Genomic DNA, 20,165 nt, shown 5'->3' with positions numbered 1-20,165 from the left:
AGCAGAGGGGCTGTGGGCAGGGCTGGGGGGCTGTGGGGAGAGAGCAGAGGGGCTGTGGGCAGGGCTGGGGGGCTGTGGGGAGGGCTGGGGGGCTGTGGGCCCAGGAAGGTGGAGGGCCAGCCTGACCCCTCTTCTCTGAGCACCCTTACCCCTGTGTAGCTCTGTGTAGCTCTGGTGATCCATGGAGAGGAGCAGAGCGGGCACAGGGATTGCTGGGGAGGGTCAGGGAGTGGGTGGGTGTAAATGTGGCCTGCAGGGTGCTCATAGCCCTGCTCCTGCCTCGGAGGCAGAGGGGAGAGCTGCCACCTGCCAGGCACCTGCCAGGCATGGGCCCTGCAGTGGGGGAACACATGGAGCCAGGGTGGGTGATGCTCTCAGGGTGGAAGGGCTGTGTAAGCACTCATCTCCTCCCTGCTGTGTCCCCACACACCCTGCCTGTCACCAAGATCCCCATGGCACTCCCAGTCTAGGAAGCAGAGGAGGTAAGGCACGTTTGCCCTCCGTGCCCTAAACACAACTCCCTGGGTTTTTTTGTTACCTCTTTTAAACTGTTTTATAAAGTGCATTGTATTTATTGTGATTCAGAAGAAGCAAGTGGAAACTGCTGTCTGGCTCTGACACATGGGCCACGGTTCCCTGAAGAGCAGTGCTGGAATCCAGCCTCTGCTTTCTCACCCCTGATTAAACTGCAATAGAAACAGACTGTAAATTTCAGCAAAGGAGAGAAAGAGAGTCTATTCTTTGGGTTTGGTTTTTTTCCTCGTTTTTACCAGCTGTGAAAATGGCTGAGCTTAGTTGCTGGCCACTCTGAGATGCTTTTCTTCTGCTCCATCCATCTGCTTCAATCACATGGTGACTGGAAAAAAAATTATCTAGTTCACAAAGCATCGAAGATTAAAAAATCAGTGTGGGTAACAAAGTGTGTGGCAGTGCCACAGAGCATCAGGCATACTCACTAATGAGGGATTCGAGCTGCAGCTTGGGATTTAAGGCAGCAGTGTGGCCTCCCCCAGGAGGGTACAGCAGAGGTGATGGGGCTGGGGACAGGTGTGGGGTTCTGTGACAGGGCTGGGCTGGGAAAATTCCTAAGTTGTTCTATGGAAAATAAATCATTTGCTCTCTTCTTTTTTTTTTTTTTTTTTATTAAACCTTTTCTGACAGTGAAAGACTTGGTTCCCCCATTTGATTGCTGGGGCAATCATTTGTAATGTATTGCAAATTTCCTCATTGGACTTGGTTATTAGTATTTTTTAAAATCTATGTGTGTTGAATTAACTCTTTTCATTACAGCACTAAAAGTGATCACTGGAGCCAATTAAGAGCTCTTTTGGATGGCCAGTGCCTGTAGCTGTCCAGGGTCATGGAGACCCCCCTTCCACCTCTCTGCTGAGCCACTGGTTGAGTTTGTGTCAGTCCTGACAACCAGGCTCAGACTGAGCTTTCTGTGCCTAAAGTTCTTTTTCGCTTGGCTCCACTTGGCTTGGCATCATCCTCCAAGGGCTGAAGTCCTTGTGCATCCCTGCCTGTCCCAGGGGAGTGCTGCTCTGAGCCCCTGGAGCAGGATCTGCAGTCTCTGGAGCCTGCCTTCAGCTTCAGCCCTAGGTTTGTGTGTTGCTGTTGGCAGTTTTATGTTTAGCTTGCTGGAATATTGGGAGGGGAAGCTCATAAAGAGCGTTTTGCTTTGGCTCTTTTAAAAAGCAAAACAAAGCCAAAGGCTTTTAAAAAATGTATTGGTTTCAAAGTTACAAAGGAAGGATGTGTTAGAGATGAGGAAAGAACAAATCAAAGCTTCTGAAACTTGCTGTGGAGAAAGAAACACAAAATGTTTTGTTTGAAGATGAACAGAAAGCTGCTATCAGCAAAAACTCCCCCTCCCCGCAGCACAGATGCTTCAGGTTGGTTCCTCAAGGATGGCACAGTGCTGAAAGAAAAGCAAATCCATTCTTTCCCCTCTTGGGGCCCCAGGTTCCTGGCACTTACATTTTACCATCTTGCAATGACTTTGATCCCTGGAGACTCCTTAGGTGCCTTACAAATCAAGAATGAAAATCTGGGCTCTGCCTAAGAGGTGTCACTGAGGCTGGGTGGGCCAGGGGGGTCAGTGTGGTGGCACCCTCTTGGTGGCAGCTGGGAAGGTTGGGAAGCACCTCCTGATTCAGTAAGGATGATAAAACCTTCAGTGCCCATATTGACACCATTTGCAGGGATATTTTGTGTTTTGTTCTTGTGGAGATGAGATGGTCCTTAAGGTCTCTTTCAACCCAACCCATGCCATGGTTCTGTGAGGCAACACAGCCCTTCCAGATCTGATGCAAGTCCCAGAGCAGAGCAAAGGCAGGATGTTGCTGTGACCAGAGCCCATGGTGATGGGCTCACTGCTGCCTGGCAGGGGCAGTGTATCACAGCCTGTGCCTGTCCTCTGCCTCAGCCTATGCCTGTGTCTACAGACCTGTGGAATTCCATTTTCAGACAAGGTCTCCTGTGAGCCTGGAAGCTGAATTCCCTTGGATGTGCTTGAGGGTGCTTGAGACTGACTGCCAGTGATCAGGTCCTGAGCTACAGGCAGGTGAGGAGCAGTGCTGGAGCTGCTCCAGGCACAGGTTGCTGGAGGTACCCAAGTGGGTGCTGCCAATGGATGTGTCCCATCCCTGCCCATGGGCTCAGCTGTGCAGAGCACAGGAGCCAGCTTGTCCCCTATAGGAGAGGACACACCCTGGTACTGCTGCAAAGGCTGGCAGAAGATCCTCTCCCCATGTAAGAAGCAGGAGGATCCCTAGCCCTGCCCAGGCAAAGCCTGGCCCCCCTGGCTCCTCGCCTGGAGGCCACAGGCAGGGCCAGCCCTGCAATGGGGCTCTGCATCCTCCTCCCACACAGAGGGCAGGAAAGCACAGCCCTGCTCCATGCTGCTTATGGACACCAGTGTCACAGCCCTGCTCCACAGGCTTTGGGGATGGCCAGGGGAACTGACTGTAAAAACCAGGAAAAATAGTCCTGCCTTGGTGCCACAGTGGGCACTGCACTGTAGGAGGTGCCTTTGATGTCAGCAGGAGACTCGCCCTGGCCTGGGGCTGCTCTTGGCAAGGCATCTGGGGAGTGCCTCTGAGGCAAGAAAGCAAGCACTTGCCAGGTACAGAACTGGACAGATCAAGAAGTCAAAATTTTTCATTCCAACTATCTATAGGAAATAGGGTTTTTTTATTATTTCAAGTTTTCATAAAAATCCATAATTATTGAAATCAAAGTTACAGAAGAAAGTTCGTAACTTTTTTATTGATTTTATTTCTTTTTTCTTTCTTTTTCCCACCCTCCCCCGTTGTTTTTCCCCTCTCAGAGTTATATCTGACACCAGAGTCCATCAGACAAAGTCCTTACAAACACAGGAGTCCTGAAGACATCGGCTGAATGTTTTCCTGGTATAAAGAAGAGGAGGAGGAGGTGGTGACAGTGCGGGCGCAGTGGGTTTGGACAGGGGCAGAGGGCACGGTGGAAGGAGAGAGGTCGGTATGTTTGTAGCAATGTTTGTTAATTATTTTTTATTTGTTCATTTGTTCATTTTTTTTAAAAAAAACAAAACAAAACAACACCATTATTATTTGCAAATTGTCGCCTGGTTAAATCATTTTCATATTAAACTTGCGCGGCGCGTCGGCAGAGCTGATGCCCGCGTCGGACTTCCGTGGCACGTACTCGATTTCAATGTTGTGCTTGGTGTTGCCTTTCCCGCGGCTCCAGAGGAAGAGGAGCACCAGACAGAAGAGCACGACACCCAGGAAGGAGATGAAGCCCATGGTGGTGGCGATGATGAGAGTCTTGATGTCAAAGGGGAAAGGCACGGTGGCGCGCGTGCTGTTGGCATCGCTCTCGTTGGGCTGGTTGGAGATGAACGCGAAGGTCTTGTTGGGCTGGTGGGGCCAGTCTGGGGAGTAGCTGCGCACGTGCAGGTGGGCCAGCATGGTGTCGTTGCCACCCGCGTTGCTGGCGATGCATAGGTAGGTGCCGTTGTCCTGGATCTGGGCGTAGCGCACCTCCAGCGTGCCGTCAGGGAAGACAGTGAGCCGCCCGTTGGTTTTGGTAGAGATGAGGTGCTTCCGGGGAGACAGCCACATGATGGTGGGCGGCGGGTCCCCATCTGCCCGGCAGACAAAGTGTACCGTGTGGCCTTCGTCCACAAAGATCTGCTGAGGTTTGCGGTCCCGTATTCGTGCTCGGCGGCAGGTGAAGTAGTTGGGCAGGAGGACGTCAGGGAAGTCCTTGAACTCCTTGCCCTGGACGAACTCGGGGGTGGAGCAGGTGGGCTGCTGCTTGTTGAAGTTCAACCTCCATCGCCGCCGGAAAACCCAGAGCAGCCGGCAGTCGCAGGCTAAGGGGTTGTTGTCGAGGATGAGCGTCTCCAGGTTGCCCACCGAGTGGAAAGCTGACTCCTCCAGGGTGGTCAGCAGGTTCCCTGACACGTTCAGGATGCGCAGGTAATTGAGGCCGCGGAAGGCGAAGGGCTCGACCGTGGTGAGCTGCCCTCCCACCAGCTGGATCTCCTGGAGCCTGAGCAGGTCATGGAGCATTGAGCCCTCGATGGTGACGATGGGGTTGTAGGACAGGTTCAGGAACCGGAGGTAAACCAAGTGCCTCACTGACACGTACGGGATGGACGTCAGGTTGCAGTGGGTGATGGACAAGGAGGTCAGGTTCAACCCATAGAGGCAGTTGGATGTCATGGTATCCAGGTAGGGCCAGTGTGAGATCTCGAGGACCTTGAGCCGGTACAGCCTCTTGAATGAGTAATCCCGGATGGTGTTGATGTTCAGGTGGCGCAGCCGCAGCACGATCAAGCCGTGAAGGTGAGACAGGGCCTCCGTGGGGATGGAGGTCAGGTTGCATTTCTCCAGGGTCAGCTGCTCCAGGCTGTTGAGGCCACTGAAGGCCCGGTGGGAGATGTAGACGAGGTCGTTGTCACCCACCTCCAAAGACTTCAGGTTGTACAAGTCCTGGAACATGTAATCTAGGAGGATCACAATTTTATTCTCACTAATGTCTAGCTTGGTAAGGTTGCTGAGTCCAGTAAACACCCCCAAAGGGATCAGCTTGAGTCTGTTACTCCTGAGCCCCAGCGTCCTGAGGTTGAAGAGGTTGTTGAAAGCCCCAGGTTCAATGGCACTGATAATGTTCTCGTTTAGCTCCAGCTCCTCCAGGTGAGGGTAGTTGGCAAATTCATCCTGGTTGAGCGTCTTGATGCGGTTCTTGCCCAAGTCCAGCAGCCTGGTCTCGGTGGGGATCCCCTCTGGCACGACCATGAATCGCTTGCGGTGGCACAGGACGGCGCGCTCCTGGGCAGAGCACTCGCAGCGCGGCGGGCAGCCCGTGGCGGAGCCAGACAGGATGGATCCCAGCATCAGCAGGAGGATCGGCTGCCAGCAGGCCAGGATTGGGCTGCGCATACTCGCCTCCCCAGCTACCATCCTATCTCTCACCTGCAGGTAACAGCGGGAGAAAGAGCAAGGGGCACGTGAGCAAACAACGGGCACAGCCAAGGCAAAAGCTCTGGTGTCCTGCCAGAGGTGATGGGAAGGCAAAAGGCACCATCCATGCACAGCAGAGGGTCTCATTTTCCAGCTGAAATGCAGCCCTTTGGCTTCAAGACCCTCTCTTCTCCCCCTTCCCTGACTTTCCACTTGATGGTTGAACGTGCACTGACTCTTGAGTGGAAGGCCTTGAGGAATCTGTGTCATACAGCTTCCTCTGCTTCTTAAAAAAATAATTTAATACAAAACACATCTATCTACATCCTATTTTAAGCTCTTGAAATTATTCCGTTCCCTGTAGATGGAGTCTGAATATAAAGGCTGCTTGGCAAACAGAGGAGCCGAGCAGAGGATGGAGCATCTGGGGGAGCCCCACTTGGGGCAAGCAACACTGAGAGCTCAGTGGGAGCCAGCTCCCTCCTTCTGTGCTCCCCCATGCCCCAGCTGCTCTCAGTGTGTCCCCAAGGCCAGTTCCTTGCCTCCCACCATGCCAGCCTGCAAGGGCAGACCCAAACCATTTTCCCCCCACCCAGAAACAGCAACTGGGCAGACACTGCCTACAAGAGCAAGCTGTAGCCTCAAGTCAGGTCCAGGGGGGCTCTGGATAATGAGGGAGCTGCCTGGTGTCAGCTGGGAATCACCCAGCCTCCTGCTGATGTCCCTGGGGAGGGCTGGGAGACCTCCCTGGGGGCTCATGGTCTGGCTTGTGCCCCAGCCCAGAGCCGTCCTGGCCCGGCAGAAGTGGATGCTCCTTGTCACGCTGCCTTCGTTGCATTTATTTCCTTTTTCAGGCTGTTATGAGGAATCAAATCATATCAATATTGCATATTAGATCTCCAGCTACTCCAGCCCTTGTTTATATCTATTGTTATGTTACTCTCTGCACTACTCCCACTAATGCTATTTATGGCTATCACCAAACACACCCAATCCATTACTTCCATTGGCTCTGTTTGTATCCATCACTGTATATCCTGTCCATTACTTTCCCTGCTCCAGCACTATTTATGGGGCTGGTACACGTTCTGCACATTCCTGCCATTGCATCTGCTCATATTCATCATTTCATACAGATATATGACCCAAGGATCACTTTTGTTCCCAAAAAATTATTCAAAATTTCTTTGTAAGATACAAGGATGGGAGATGATGGACTGGCCATAAAAATGTCCACCAGCACCATCTTGGAAACCACCAGCCTCGGCACAGCCAGTGACGGGCTGTGAGGGCCTGGAGTGCCCCCAGAGGAACCCTCTGTGGTTTCCTCCCATTTCACTGTCCCCTTCCACCCCCCACCCCCCCTTTCCCTGCTTCCTCTGCAGTGGGGCTGCTCAATGGGGATCATGCTGAACACATCACCCCACAGTGAAGGGGTGCAGGGATGGGAGCTGGTCCTGCCAAGCTCCCCTGGCCGTGATGCTGAGCTCCCTCCTGCTGGCCCTGGGCCAGCATGTCCCAGTCCAGTGGAAACATTTCCAGTGGGAGTGCCTGGGCCCCAGCCAGGCTGCAAACAGCCATTTGCTGGGTATTTACAATCCATCATCTCCCATGTCATCACCTCCCTGGTGCTGGGCAGCAGTACAGATACAAGGGGGTTGCTGCTCCCACTGCCATGCTGCTGGGGTGGGGTTGGGACTGGGGCCGGTGCCCTGGAGCCAGGCTGGCCCCCTGGTTGGCATGGCCCAGGTTGCACATGGATTTGTTCCCCAGGCTCCTGCTGCAGCCCTGGCTGGGGCTGGGCTGCCAGTGAGTGCCCACGGCCAGGAGCCTCTTGGGCACTGCCCTCCCACCACAGGCTCGTTCCTGAGCGCTGGCTCGCCTGCAGCCTTTTTTCTCAGAAACCAACTCCTGCTCCTCAAAGCCGTGCTGAGAAAGCCATCAAAGACAGCAAAACACGGCATGCAAAACAAAATACAGTCTGAGGGGCTTAATTATAGCAGGACTGAAAACACTCAGCTCATTAAGAGTGCCAGGCACCAGCCTTGTTTGTGTGCCGGGCCAAAAGCTCCGCTCTGCCTGCATGTGCTGCTCTGTTCTGGTCCCTGCTGGCCATGGGGAGGAGGCAGAGCTGAATCCTGCAGACCAACTTCCCCCAGGCTCAATCCTGCCTCTCCAGCAGCAGGAAGGGAATTGCACCTCCAAAGCACCTTGTCCTGTGCTGTCATCCCCAGCGCAGCCTCGGCAGAGCCAGAGCTGTGAGGTATCAGTGAGTAAAAAATCAGCAAAGAGGCCAGAGATGAATGAAGCAGAATCTGTGTGGTGTTACCGACGAGCACAGCCCAGAATTAAAGTCCAGACACACCTCACATGTTATTAGTTCTCAGCTAAATTTAAATCCGTGATAAATACAATCCCTGACAAAAACATCCGTAATCTTAATAACCAGAGCCACAGAAGAGCTTTGGGAGAAAGACAATAAATAAGCTGGAAAATTCTGAGCTAAGATGAGCTTTAAATCACTTCTGGCTCCCATTTACCTCTGCCTGATTCGGAGAGAAATAGTTGTGCCTCAAGGTGATGTGGATATTAAGAGATGCCCTTCTAAAAACGACTCAAACTGTGATTTTTGTGTGAGCTGTGGGCCAACAATGCTTGCATGGCTTTACAGCCACTGCACAACTGCTACCTGCAGGAAGGGCTTTCCACAAAGCCCTCCCAGATTTACTCTGAGGAAGACCCTGAAACATGCCCAAGCTCCCCTCCAGGGTGCCAGCCATGGCCCAGCAGGAGCTGCCAGGCAGGAGCAGAGGATGGGGCCATGGCTGTGATGCACAGCCCAGCCCTTGGCATGAGCGTGGTTCTCCTTCCTCAACCACAAAAAAAGAATGGACAAAAAAAGCAGCAGCTGCCAGGCTCACTGCCTTTAGGTGACAGCAAACCCAGTGCAAGCCAAAGCAAAACTCATGCTCAGAGCCATGGCAGCCACTGACCCCTGTCCTCACCACCTGCTGCCCAGGGCTGAGGGCTCTCAGTACAGTCCCTTCCTGCAGGAAGGTCCCAGCCTCAGCCCAAGAGGCGCAGATGGAGGCACCAGAGCTCTGCCTTGGTGCTAAATACAGCAGGGCCTGCCCAGTGTCTGTGCCTGGCCTCACTGCTGGGAGGGAAGATGCCATTCTGGGCTGTGCCTGGAAATGCAGCCTGGGGCCAGACTGAAGCGCTGACGTGCGTGGGGTTTGCTCTGCTGTGACAGGCACACGCTGCCCTGGTGTGGGAGGAACAGCCCCAGAAAGCCAAACTTGGGTGATGACCCAAAAGGGAGCCCAGGTTCTGCCCCTGAGTGTGCTCCTGAGGATGCCCCAAGGGGTGGTGCAGCCGCCTGGCCATGCCCACCACTGTCACCGCTGTCCCTGGGCTGTCCCCTGCTCCCACCCCGCCGAGCAGGGAGCGATCTGCTGTGCTGACAGGGAGCGAGCAGGAGGCAAAAACCCCGAGTCAGCTCTAAGCCCACCTGGCAGCCATAAATTACAGGGTTGGAGATGTTCACCCTTGAACCAGATGCTTCTGAGAGCATCGAGCCACAACAGGCAATTTAGGACAAAGCGAGCCATACCCCAGCAGGGAGGGGGGCCCACGGTGCTCTGGGGGCACCATCCCCACCCTGTCCCTACAGGAGCCAACCTGCTGCTCCCAGCTGTGCACAGCTGGACAGTGCTGGGCATCCTCACTGGGCTGCAGTGGGGGGGTGCGTTCAGCCATGGGTTCACCCCATCTCTGCCATGATGGCTTCATACAAAGCCAGTGAGACACAGCTCCCTGAGTCCATGCTCCTGTCTCCTCTAAGCTGCTCCAGCTAAATCAAATTTTATTGAACTTCACTACATTTTAGAGACAAAGACTTCAGGTTTACAAATAAATATTTAACAACCTTTCCTGCTGGTAGAGGAGTTTCTTACCCAGACCCCGGGCTCTGCACTGTTTCTGTAGCTATCTGCAAAGCGGCAAAACAAAGGGAGCAGCTTTAATTTGCCAAACACGTTTGTGCCCATTTCCTCCTCTCATCATTTCCCCTGTGTCCAGTGTGCATTTGTGGGCCCTTTTGCTTTGTCTCTCCCTCCTCTCCACCCTATCTGCTCCCTCCTCCTCCTCCTCTTTTCCCACCCAGTCCCAGAGTGCAGGCATTGGCAGTAACTGCCCTTCTCCCCCCTGCTCAAGGATGGGCAGCAGTGGGTGGGAGCATCAGGCAAAGGAAGTAGTTTCCCTTCTGGAACCACCATGCTTCACATGGGGAAGAAGAAATCAAAGAGGGAAAGCATAAAGTGATTCCTGAGTGCTGTCAGGGCTGGCTGGTGGGCACAGCCAGGGTGGCACAGCACTGGCCTGGGCAATGGAGACCTGCCACCACACTCCTCTGGACCTTCATTCATGGATGTGCTGCTAACAAAGGGTTAGAGGGCTGCACTGTGTCCTGGCCTGGCCCCAAAATCATCCAGGAGCAACACAGGAGGGTGAAAGAATGGGGGAGAAACAGGCAGGAGATGAGAAGGACCCCTCAGGGTGGTGGGGACACACGAGCAAGTTGTGCAAATTAAGCAAATGAGCCAAGGCAGGTCAGCCAGAGGAGAGCACACCCCCAGCCCAGCACCCCCAGCTGCCAGGGTCACTGCTCCCCTTCCCACAGGAAGGCACAGCTCTCCAGCTGGGAGCTCTTGCTCAGCCTCCTGGAGTATCTGCTTTCAGCAGCTCCGAGGTGGGAGCCTGGAATAGGTGTGAGGCAACCTGATCTGCTCTGGCAGCTGCTCTGGAGCTGTAAAAGAGCACGAAGAAGAATTGAAGATGCAAATCCCCTTCCGGCACTGACACCGCCCGGCTGGCACCAGATTTTGGTCATGGCTGGCCCATGGAAGGGCCCTGCAAAGGCATTTCCTCATGGAAACAGGCTCTGCCACCCAAAATGGGGTGTCCCCAGCACTGCAGTCAGTCAGGAAAGCACCAAGTCAGAGAGCAAGAAGAGCAGAAAAAACGGAGATGCCCAGGGGAGGAGAAGAGCTCTAACATGGACTGAGGGGCTGGAATGCTGGTAAGGGAGGCTTTGGCCCAACTGCCTACTGGTTTAAACCTGGGCTGTGGATCTACCTGACCCCATGCAGGGACAGCTTTGTACAGAGAGGGACAGCCAGCAGTGGCCCAGAGCCAACCTGGAGAGTGGCTTTCATTTTCAGGCAGGTTACTGGAGCAGGACAACGGGAAGGAGATCCTGGTTGTCTCTGCAGGATGCTGAAGCTCAGAGCAGTTTTTGCTGAGGCTGTTTCTTGCTGTGATCACATCTGTGCAAGAGCTCCTCACCCTCCTCCTACCTGTGCTCCTTCATTTTGAGCATCTTTTCTCTCTCTGGCTGCACATGCCTCAGCACCCCATCAGCAGAGAAAACATCCTGACAAGGGATCAATAAGTAATTGCAAAGGCAGCTGTGGATGTCAGGGGCTGTAAAGCCCTGAGCCAGCACAAGATAAACAAGGGGGGTGAGGGTGCTGTGCAGAGTGGGGCTGGGGCTCAGGACCAGCCATGCTCCCCTGCTCATGGGCAGGGATAGCCAGGACATGGACTGGTCACTGCTGCCACAGCCACTGCCTGAACTGGTGGCTCTGTGCTTCCCAGGTCAGGTGAGCCTGGAGAAGGCTCATTTTTTATTACTTATGTGAGCAAAAGAGTAGGGGAGGTGTGTTTGCCAAGGGAATAGCTCCCAAGGGCTGGCTGGAGTCTTCTAGGGTTGGAGATGGCTGGAGCCTGGTGGGCACTGGGAAGGACATGCACCATTTTGAATGGAGATTCTCCTTCCTCTTTCTTCTTCCTTTATTTTGGCAAATTTCCTTGAGATTGCTACCTCTGTGGAAATGGGCTGGGTCACCAGGATGTTTTAAGTGCTCACTGAAGGCAGGCAGCTCACCTTGCACTCTGATCAGTGGGCACTGTGTACAGGAGGCTCCAGTGTAGCATGAGGGTCTCCTTAGACGGTTCTTTTTCCCTGCCAGAAAGCTGAGGAAGCTGGGAAAGGGGGATGTAAAAACCCCAGGCTCTTCTCAGGGCAATGGAAACACTTGCCCTGAAGAGGTGAAAGAAAGTCCAAGGAGTGTTCCTGCTGGGAGAGCGCCAGGGTCACAATGACATTGCAAAGGCATCCCCTGCCACGTGCCCGTGGCCCAGTCGCCTTCTGTGCTTCCTTGAGCTGCCCTGAGCCTCCCTGCATGGGGTGGCAGGGCTGGGCTGGGGCTGGAGGATGGGCACAGCCCTCCCTCCCAGCACAGGGCCCCAGAGCTGCTGAATCAGCCAGAGCCCAGCTGCACAGAGCCTGAGCTGGACCCGTGTGCAGGGCAGGACAGCACCTGACATGGCAGAAAAGCAGCTGAACAAAGTCACCCCACTGCCAGAGCGCCTCTCAGCCCCGCCAGGAGCACATGGCATCGCTGTGTGGGCTTGCCTTGAGGGCTGGGCTGGGGACAGGGGCTCCCTGCTCCCCCAGAGCCAGGCTCCAGCCTGGGCCACGGGCAGTGCCCCAGCAGTGAGGAGGACACAGCTCTGCCAGGCTGAGACACGGCTCCGGCTCCTGGCCACCCACAAACCACACCTGGGGGCAGGAAAGATGAGCTGCTCCCTCCTATTGCTCCCTGCCTGGGAACAGCCAATCCCCCTCCAGCTACCAAAAGGCATCCTATGGCTCCACAGCTGCCTAGAGCTCTGCTCAGTGCCCACAGGAGGGCTGGGGCACCAGCAGCTCCAGCAGCACAAACCCAGAGCTAGCAGGCAGGGCTGGGGGAGCCCCAGCAGTGCCTCCTGCCCTCATTTACCCAGGGCTGCCTCAGCACAGCAAATGCCAAACCAGCCCAAAACCCTGGTCCCAAGGGCCATAGAGAACAGCTCTGAGGCTTTGGGATGTGACCCCCTCTAAATGCCACCACTCCAAACCACTGTGTCCCTACTGCATCCCTGACACTGCTCAAAGGTTGAAACCCCAGATCAAAGTCCCAAAGGCTGGGGAACAGCAGCTGCAGGGACCAGTCATATTCCTTACATTTAATTTAAGCTAAGACTGTACTTACAGCATCACTTTGGTTCCTAGGGCGCATCCCTTGAATTCCCCTATAACCAGCACAGGATACCAAAAAAAAGTACAAGGGCTGCTCCTTTCCTCTGGAAACCTTTGGGATAGTGGCAAGAGAACTTCAAAGGACATAGGACATAAAGCAGTCAGCTTTGCTGACCTCAGGGAAACCTGCTGATTTACCCCCCTTTAGGACTAGCCCTGGTATTTTTATACTGCTGCCTAAAATAAGTGGCCTGGGAAGCCTTCGGGAGAAGCCAAGTGCAGCCCAGCCTGGCAGAACCGGCTCTGGGATCAGCCACCAGTGAGACAAGGGTCAAGGGACTGTGTGTGCCCTGCTGCCAGGGCTCCCATGAGCACGGGTGGCACCAGCAGAGCTGTCCTTGCTGCACACCCCCAGGGACACGGGGCAGAGCGGGGGGCAGGAGCACGGCTGTGCTTCAAGGCACTGTGAGAGATGGAAGCCCCAGTTCACTCCATCCACCTCATTTCCCAACTCCTTCCCGCAAGCCACATCTCTCTCTCTCTCTCTCTCCCCCTCCCATTTATTATTAAGTTTTGTTCACATAATCACAAATTTGGTGCCGCAGGAAATTCCAGAGAGAGAAATGGAGAAAAAAGGGAGGCAAAGAAAGCATGAGCAGTAGCAAGTGCAGAGGGAAGATTCCTCTTCCCAGCCTGGTTTTCTCTGGGCTGGTTTTACATGTATAATTCCTTTTTCTTTCTCCCTCTCTCACTTGTTTGATTTTTGCATTATTTATGGCTTGTCTTCAGGGCCTGTATTTGCTGTTATTGTTTCATTCAACAATAAAATGGATTAGATAAAAACAAACTGTGCTGAGCCACGGCTGAGCCTGCCCGTCCTGCCTCCAGCTGAACCCACACAGCCAGGCAGGGCGAGCAAGGGGCCACCAGCCCCTCCCAGCCCAAATCCTGCAGGAAGGGAGGTGCTGGGGGATGTGGCCTGGACAGGGTTTGGGCTGATAGAAATCCTTGGCAGGTATGGGGCTGTGCCAGGCAGAGCTGTTCTAATGCCCAAGACAAGGGGGGGCAGTGTCAGCACAGTGGCAGCCTCAGCCATGCATTCCTCAGCCTTTCCAGCACACGCTGAGCCCGTGGGCATAGAAAAAAAGAGAGATCCACCACGGGGATGGAGCAGCTCCCCACTGCCCTCAAAAGAAGGCAGCTGTGGGGTGGATTTGCTGTGTTGTGCCTGAGCTGCAGCAATGCTTTCTGCCCTTTCTCCTCTCCCAGCACTGTGGATAATGACACGGAGCCTGCGCTTTGGGCTGTACGTGAGAACAAAAGTAATCATGGGGAAATCCAGTGCACGGGAATGCAGTGGGAAATGCGAGGCCAGGGTTTCCATTTCGCTGCCGTTTCCCATCGAGGAGGATAAACAGGCTGAGCACAAATCAGTTTAATGGCAGCACCTAATGGCAGCACAATTCTGCGCTTCCCGGAGCGAGCCGTAGCTCAGACCCAAAGTGGCAAGGAGATGGCAGCTCTGTGGGACAGCTCAGGCCCAAAGTGGCAGGGAGGTGCCAGCTCTGTGGGATGGGCACCCCATGGCACAGCCCCAGACAGGCACTGGGGGCCCCCCAGGACTGGCTGCCCTGGCAGCAGCACTGAGATCACCCAGTCCATCACAGTACAAGGGGACTCGTGTCCCTCTGCAGCCATGGACTGTTGTCTGCCCAATTCCCAGCAGAAAAGAGGTGTCCCTGTGGGTACCCCTCAAGTCCCTAAGGTCCTCAGAGCCACGGGGGGCCTGTGGAGTGCTGTGCCTTGCTCTGTGCTAGAGCACACAAAGCACTGGCCAGCAGAACAGGGCACCCGGCCAGTGCCTACTGTGATGCCTCCCCAGCTCATCAGGCTCATATTTTGGGTAGACCAGATGGATCTGGCTCTCTGTGACTATTCCCAATCCAAAGGAGGGGTGGAGAAAGGCTGGGTTTGGGTATGGGAGGGAGAGGTTTGGCTGCTGGAGGGTGACAAGTACCTCTGGAAGGCTCAGGCTTTGCTCACCACCCCCAGGTTGCCTCTGAGGTCTAAATCGGTTGTTTCCCATTTCACACTCAACATCTCAAATCCAAACAAAGAGCTGAAAGAATAGATCACGTCAAAATATTTCTGCTTCTCCCTCCTACGAGAATTCCCCATCAGAGACCAATCCAATTAAGGTGCAGGTTATGAAATTAACCATAATTACCAGAGTGATATTTAATGTTTTGCATTCTGATGAAGAAACAGAATGGAAATGACAAAAAAATGAGTAATTGTGGGTCCTACTGCTATAACTAATAGCAACATGGTGGGGAGGGGAAGGGCTGCCCGGGAAGTGAGGGCTGTGTGGGGTGGCAGGGGCTGGGCTCCACCAGGAACCTTACATCCCCAAGGGCAGGGCTGGGTGCTCAGGGCACATCCCCCTGGGAGCCATGGCCAGCCTGACCTCCAGAGCAGAGGTCAGCCCAGTCTGATGGCAACCACGGGCATTTTGCTATTTGAGCATCCCTTGGACAATGCTGGAGCACAGGAATCATGTCCTGGAAGGCACAGCCCAGTCCTGCACCTCCTCACTCTGTCCCTGCTCCCTGTGGGGACCCTCCAGCTCACCCAAGGACTGTCCCCACCTCAGGACAACGACCACAGCCCAGAGAGAAAGGACACGAGTGCTTCAGTGGGGAAAGCCTTTGGCCTCTGCCAGGACACTCCTGTGGAGCCCAGGAGAGGAAAGCTCATTCTACACACATCCATTGCAGGATGCCAAGGCACTGACCAGCACTGACACATGAATAAAATGATGGAAAAACCATGCAGCATGGTTAAACAGAACCATGGTCTGTGCTTCACCATGAGAATGAGCAAAACAAAGCCAAGCTCCCCAGCCCCTGTGACAGGACAGTGACCTGCTGCCCTGCCTGAGCCTTACTCAGGTAGGAGATGCTGTCTGGATAGGGCATGGGAGGGGCAAGGGATGGTGGCCATGATGTTGGTGAGGCCAGAAGGAGGACTGAGCCACTGGTGGGGCTCATGGCAGAGCTCCCCCAACATGGCCATGCTGCACTAATACACTCCATGCATCCCATGCAGGCCCAGAGAGGTCCCATTGGCCATTCCTGATTGCTGCTCCTGAAGTGGGAATCACCCAGGATTCACCCCAGCACGATGCTTGGGGTCTCTGCTCAAGGCAGAGTGCTCCCCCCACTGTGAAGCCACACTGGTGTGACCTCCTGTCCCCAGGGATGGAGAGAGCCACACACTCCCTGCCTGGGCTGAAGGGGAGATGATGATGTCACCCTCAGTGACATTTATCAGCATTTACTCAATTGCCCGGGTCAAGCTGACAATTAACGCTGCTCAGACACAGACACCTCTGTGCCACCCAGCCTTCTCCTGGTGACAAGGGACAGAGGCCACACCATGCTGCTGACAGCGCCTGGGGGCTGGGGAAGCACTGGGAAGGGGGACTCTGGCTGGTGTTTGTCCCTTCCCCAAGTAAGGCCCATGCCCAGACACCCCTGTCCCCTCTGTATCACACATGCCCTGGCACTGCCCCACAGGCAACAGGCTCCAACAGCCACCAGCACTGGCTGGGAGTAAGGCGTGTCCCCAGGCATGGCCACACGGTGCAGAGGCACAGAGATCTCTCTCCCCACAACCATTCCCTGCCAAAAGTTCCAATTTTTACTCTCTCTCTGCAAAGAAAGTGGAAAAAATTGACTAAGAAGAAAATTGAGGTCATGGCCTTCCGTTTCTTTCTCCCTTTGTTTTTCTTGGGTTGTTTGATTTGAGTTAAACATTTGGAGCCCTTTTCTCTCTCATCCCAGCTACCTGAAAAGCTCTTCTGGCTCTTTTCCCACCAAAAGCCATTTCTGCTTGAACCCTGCTCAAGGCTCAGCAGAGAACAAAGGACAGCTGCTGACTCAGTGCACTGGGTGTGTTGGAGAGACCAAACACCCACCCTGGCCAAGCTGGGAACATTTGGGTGTTTTCCACCCAAATGTTCACAGAGATGTGCCCATTGCCAACTCTGCCTCCAAGGACAGGGTCCCATCAAACAGCAGCACCCAGTGGTCATCCAATGTACCTCATTGAGCCCCAACAGGTTGTGTTGTGTTTTGTAATTCAACAACTGTAATTACGCTATAATTGTGGTGTTATTATAAAGTGATTTATCAACCCCTGAATTAAAGCCTCAAGTTAAAAGATTTTATACTTGTCACTTACATGGAGCAGCGCTAACTTCAGCAGTGCAACTGTGGCTTTGTGAAGCAGGACACTAAAGGAAACAGAAGTCCTTCAGTGATACTGTTACCCTTCCAGGAAACAGTGGTAATTAGAGGTATCACACAGTAATTACATTACAGGTGTAGAGTAACTGCAGCACAGTACGGTGTTACAGTGGTACAGCCATTTGTTGAGTAATTAATCCATCCACAAGAAGGCCTGCAAAACCTGATGCTTCCCCAGGAGCTGTAAAAGCAGCTCCACTGTCTCCTTCAGTCACCTCCTGCCCATTCCACGGGACCCAGCGAGAGCTGGGGCTGCCTGAGCCCTGGAGCAGGCAGCTGCTATGGGGAAAACTCTCTGTGGGAAGACATGGAGGCTTTAGCCCAGGGGCACATCTCCCTCTTGGCCTTGCTCATTATGAGAGGCCCCCTCTCCTCCATGGCATCCAGCAGCTGTGCCAACAGGATCCAGGAGGGAGCCAGGAGCAGCAGGAGAGCAGGCACAGCCAACCCAGCCACTCCTGCCGTGCCCCAGCCCACCCTGCTGGGAGAGACCCACCCTGGGCCTGCCCCTGGCACCTGGGACAGGCACGGCTGCTCCGGCCACCCGAGCTGCGAGAGGTGCAGGACAGGGACACAGCGTGCTCTTGGAGCCAGGGGAATGGACAGGGAAGGAGCAGGGGGAAGGAAGGTTTGGGCAGTGATGCTGGCTGGGATCGCTGGTGTTGGGGTGGGTAAGGGCTGGGATGGGTGCTGTGGGATGGGGACAGGCTGGGATAGCAGCTCCATGACAGCTGTAAGGTGCAAATGGGCTGGGGCAGCTGTCATGGAGTGGGGGTGGGTGCTCTGAGATAGGGATGGGCTGGGACAGGGGCTGGGATAGTGCCTTTGGGAGGGGATGGGCTGGGATAGGGGCTGGGATAGTGCCTTTGGGAGGAGATGGGCTGGGATAGGGGCTGGGATAGTGCCTTAGGGTGGGGATGGGCTGGGATAGGGGCTGGGATAGTGCCTTAGGGTGGGGATGGGCTGGGATAGGGGCTGGGATAGTGCCTTTGGGAGGAGATGGGCTGAGATAGGGGCTGGGATAGTGCCTTTGGGAGGAGATGGGCTGAGATAGGGGCTGGGATAGTGCCTTAGGGTGGGGATGGGCTGGGATAGGGGCTGGGATAGGGGCTGGGATAGCTGCCTTTGGCTGGGGATGGGCTGGGCAGTCCTGTAGGTCTGTGCAGCCCCGTGCTGGAGGAGATGGCTCGAGGCACAGCCACAGTGCTGCTCCAGGGTCGTCTCCAGCGTGCGTGAAGGTCAGGTCAGGGCTGCTGCAAGGTGCAGAGCAGTGAGGCGAGGGTTAAGGCTGGCAGGAGGGCTGGGATGGGGCTGTGGAAGGGGTATCATTGCAGAGCCACAGCCGGGCTCTGGAGGTGGTGCAGAGGAACGGGAGATGGAGGGAGATCCATAGAGTGGGGCTCTTCCCGGAATGCCTGAACTTCCCCCCACCAGTCGGGACCCCGGAAAGCAGCGGGGCTGTCACACCGATCCCCTGCTGCCGGCCAGCGGCCACATTCGCTTGCTGGAGCAGGCGTTTGCTGGGAAGGAGCGCGGATGGCGATGGCTGGGGCGGCAGCTGGGGCAGGGACAGGCAGGGAGAGGCAGCAGAGCCTCGGCGACGCCAAGCAGCCCGAGCAGCCCCGATCCCACCCGTGCCCACGCTCGCCCGCTGGCCCTCCCTCCCTCCCTCCGCGGCACCAACGCTCCCATTCCTTCTCGGAGGTGGCACCTCCAGCACCTGGATCGAGTCGTGCCTCTACCCATCACTCGGGCTATTTATACATCCACGGCGCAAGGTGAAAAATCCAATAACCCACACACAGTAACGGAGAGCAACAAGCACCGGCACCGCCCGGGAGGGCTCCCAGAGCCCTTCTGCCAAGCAGGCTCCTGGGCATCCCCACAATCCCCACTGCCCTGTGGAGCTCCTTTAACATCAACCGCTTCTTTTTTTCTGCCAGACACAAACCGAGGGCAGAGCCCGCACCCGCAGCCTGACCCTGGCCCAGCATCTCCAGTTCTCTGGGTTGGCTCCTGGCTCCGGGGTGTGGAGCTGAGCCCAGGCAGGGGGGGACCCTTCAGAGCCCCCCGAGCCCTCCCGGAGCCTGAGGAATCACCCCCCTCGGCATGAGCTCCCCACGGCCCCGACTCACCTATCTCCAGGCTGGGGGGCTGCTGACAGAGAGGTGAACCCCTGAAAAATACCTGCCCTGAAAAATACCCCTTCCCCATGACTCCTGCCTCCAATCTCAGGGCTGGAGAGCTCTCCCTGCCCGTCTTTAACCCTTAATGCCTCTGCTTTGGGCATGGGCAGAGGAACAATTCCTCCTCTCGAGTTAACCCTTGCTGGGCAGGAGATGGGCACAGCCAGCTTGAGGCTGATCCCTGCTCCCGTGCCAGTCCCGGAGGGTAGCGCTGTCCAGACAATCCTTTCCCTACCTGAACAAGGCATCTGCTCCAGGCCGGCCAATTCACCCGGGAACTACCGGGAGAGGAGGAGGACACTCCCCATCAGGATACAGCCTCAGTCCCGCCGAGCCCCAGCCCGCCCGCTGGGACCCCGGCCCCGAACCCCGACCCCGCCTGGCTCGTAGCTCCCGCAGGGGCTGCGCCGAGGCTGCGGGAACGGTGCGGGGAGGAGACGGGCAGAGGGGAGCGCCCGGGCAGAGCGGGGCGAGGAGGCGGCAGCATCCGCACCGGCGGGGCTGGAGGGCGGCAGCTCCCGGAGCACACGGCTCCCCCCGCAGCCCCGGGGCACGCACCAAGTTCCAGCCCCGCGCCCTCCGCACCGGAGCGGGTCCGGCCCCGGGGCAGCGCGGCGGCGCCGTCCCGGGGCGGCGGAGCCCCCACCCCGCCGGTCCCGCCAGCCCTGTGCCCCGCTCCGGTCCCCGGTCCCGCTTACCCGCATCTCATCCTCGCCGGCGATCTCCTTCGGTCAGAAATGGCATCTCCCCCGGCCCCCCCGCCAAACCTCCACCTGCAGTAGCGCAGCTCCCCCTCTCCGCAGCGACAGCACACGGAGCGGCGGCGGCGGCGGCGCTCCCGGGGCCGGGCCGCCCCCCAGTCCCGCGCCCGGGGGAGGGAGGGCCGGGCCGGGCCGGGCTGGGCACGGGGCCCCGCCGGGGCCGCCCTAGGGCCGCGCTGCCGGCGGCTCCCTGCCCTCCGCGCCCGGGCGGCCGGCGGCGCTTCGGGGCGGCGGCATCGCCCCCGCGGGCGGGCGGGCGGCTGGCTCAGCCCGGGCTCCGCACGCCCGCTCCGCCGGCCGGGTCTGCCGCGGCGGGGCCGGGCCGGGTGCCGCCGGCCCCCGCCTCCCCTCCGGGAGGAGCCGCCGGCGGG

The 20,165-nt window shown here is 56.3% G+C and overlaps 1 protein-coding gene across 3 annotated transcripts in view; it reads right to left on the bottom strand.

Annotated features, from left to right (window-relative positions):
• Window positions 1–3,259: 3,259 nt before the first annotated feature.
• LINGO1 (leucine rich repeat and Ig domain containing 1) overlaps window positions 3,260–20,165 on the bottom strand; it is a 158,699-nt gene continuing 141,793 nt past the window's right edge. For 2 of the 3 annotated variants that reach the window (XM_066558820.1, XM_066558821.1), the window contains one exon: window positions 3,260–5,465. In XM_066558820.1, the coding sequence (XP_066414917.1) occupies window positions 3,612–5,453 (1,842 nt within the window). In that variant the 5' untranslated portion in view covers window positions 5,454–5,465 and the 3' untranslated portion in view covers window positions 3,260–3,611. Of the gene's footprint in view, window positions 5,466–19,731; window positions 19,864–20,165 lie in introns of those variants that run through there. The other variant, XM_066558819.1, reaches the window with a different exon arrangement.

The sequence above is a fragment of the Molothrus aeneus genome, chromosome 13 (assembly GCF_037042795.1).
Source record: "Molothrus aeneus isolate 106 chromosome 13, BPBGC_Maene_1.0, whole genome shotgun sequence".
NCBI classification, from domain to species: Eukaryota; Metazoa; Chordata; class Aves; order Passeriformes; family Icteridae; genus Molothrus; species Molothrus aeneus.
This window is presented reverse-complemented; position numbering and strand designations above follow the sequence as displayed.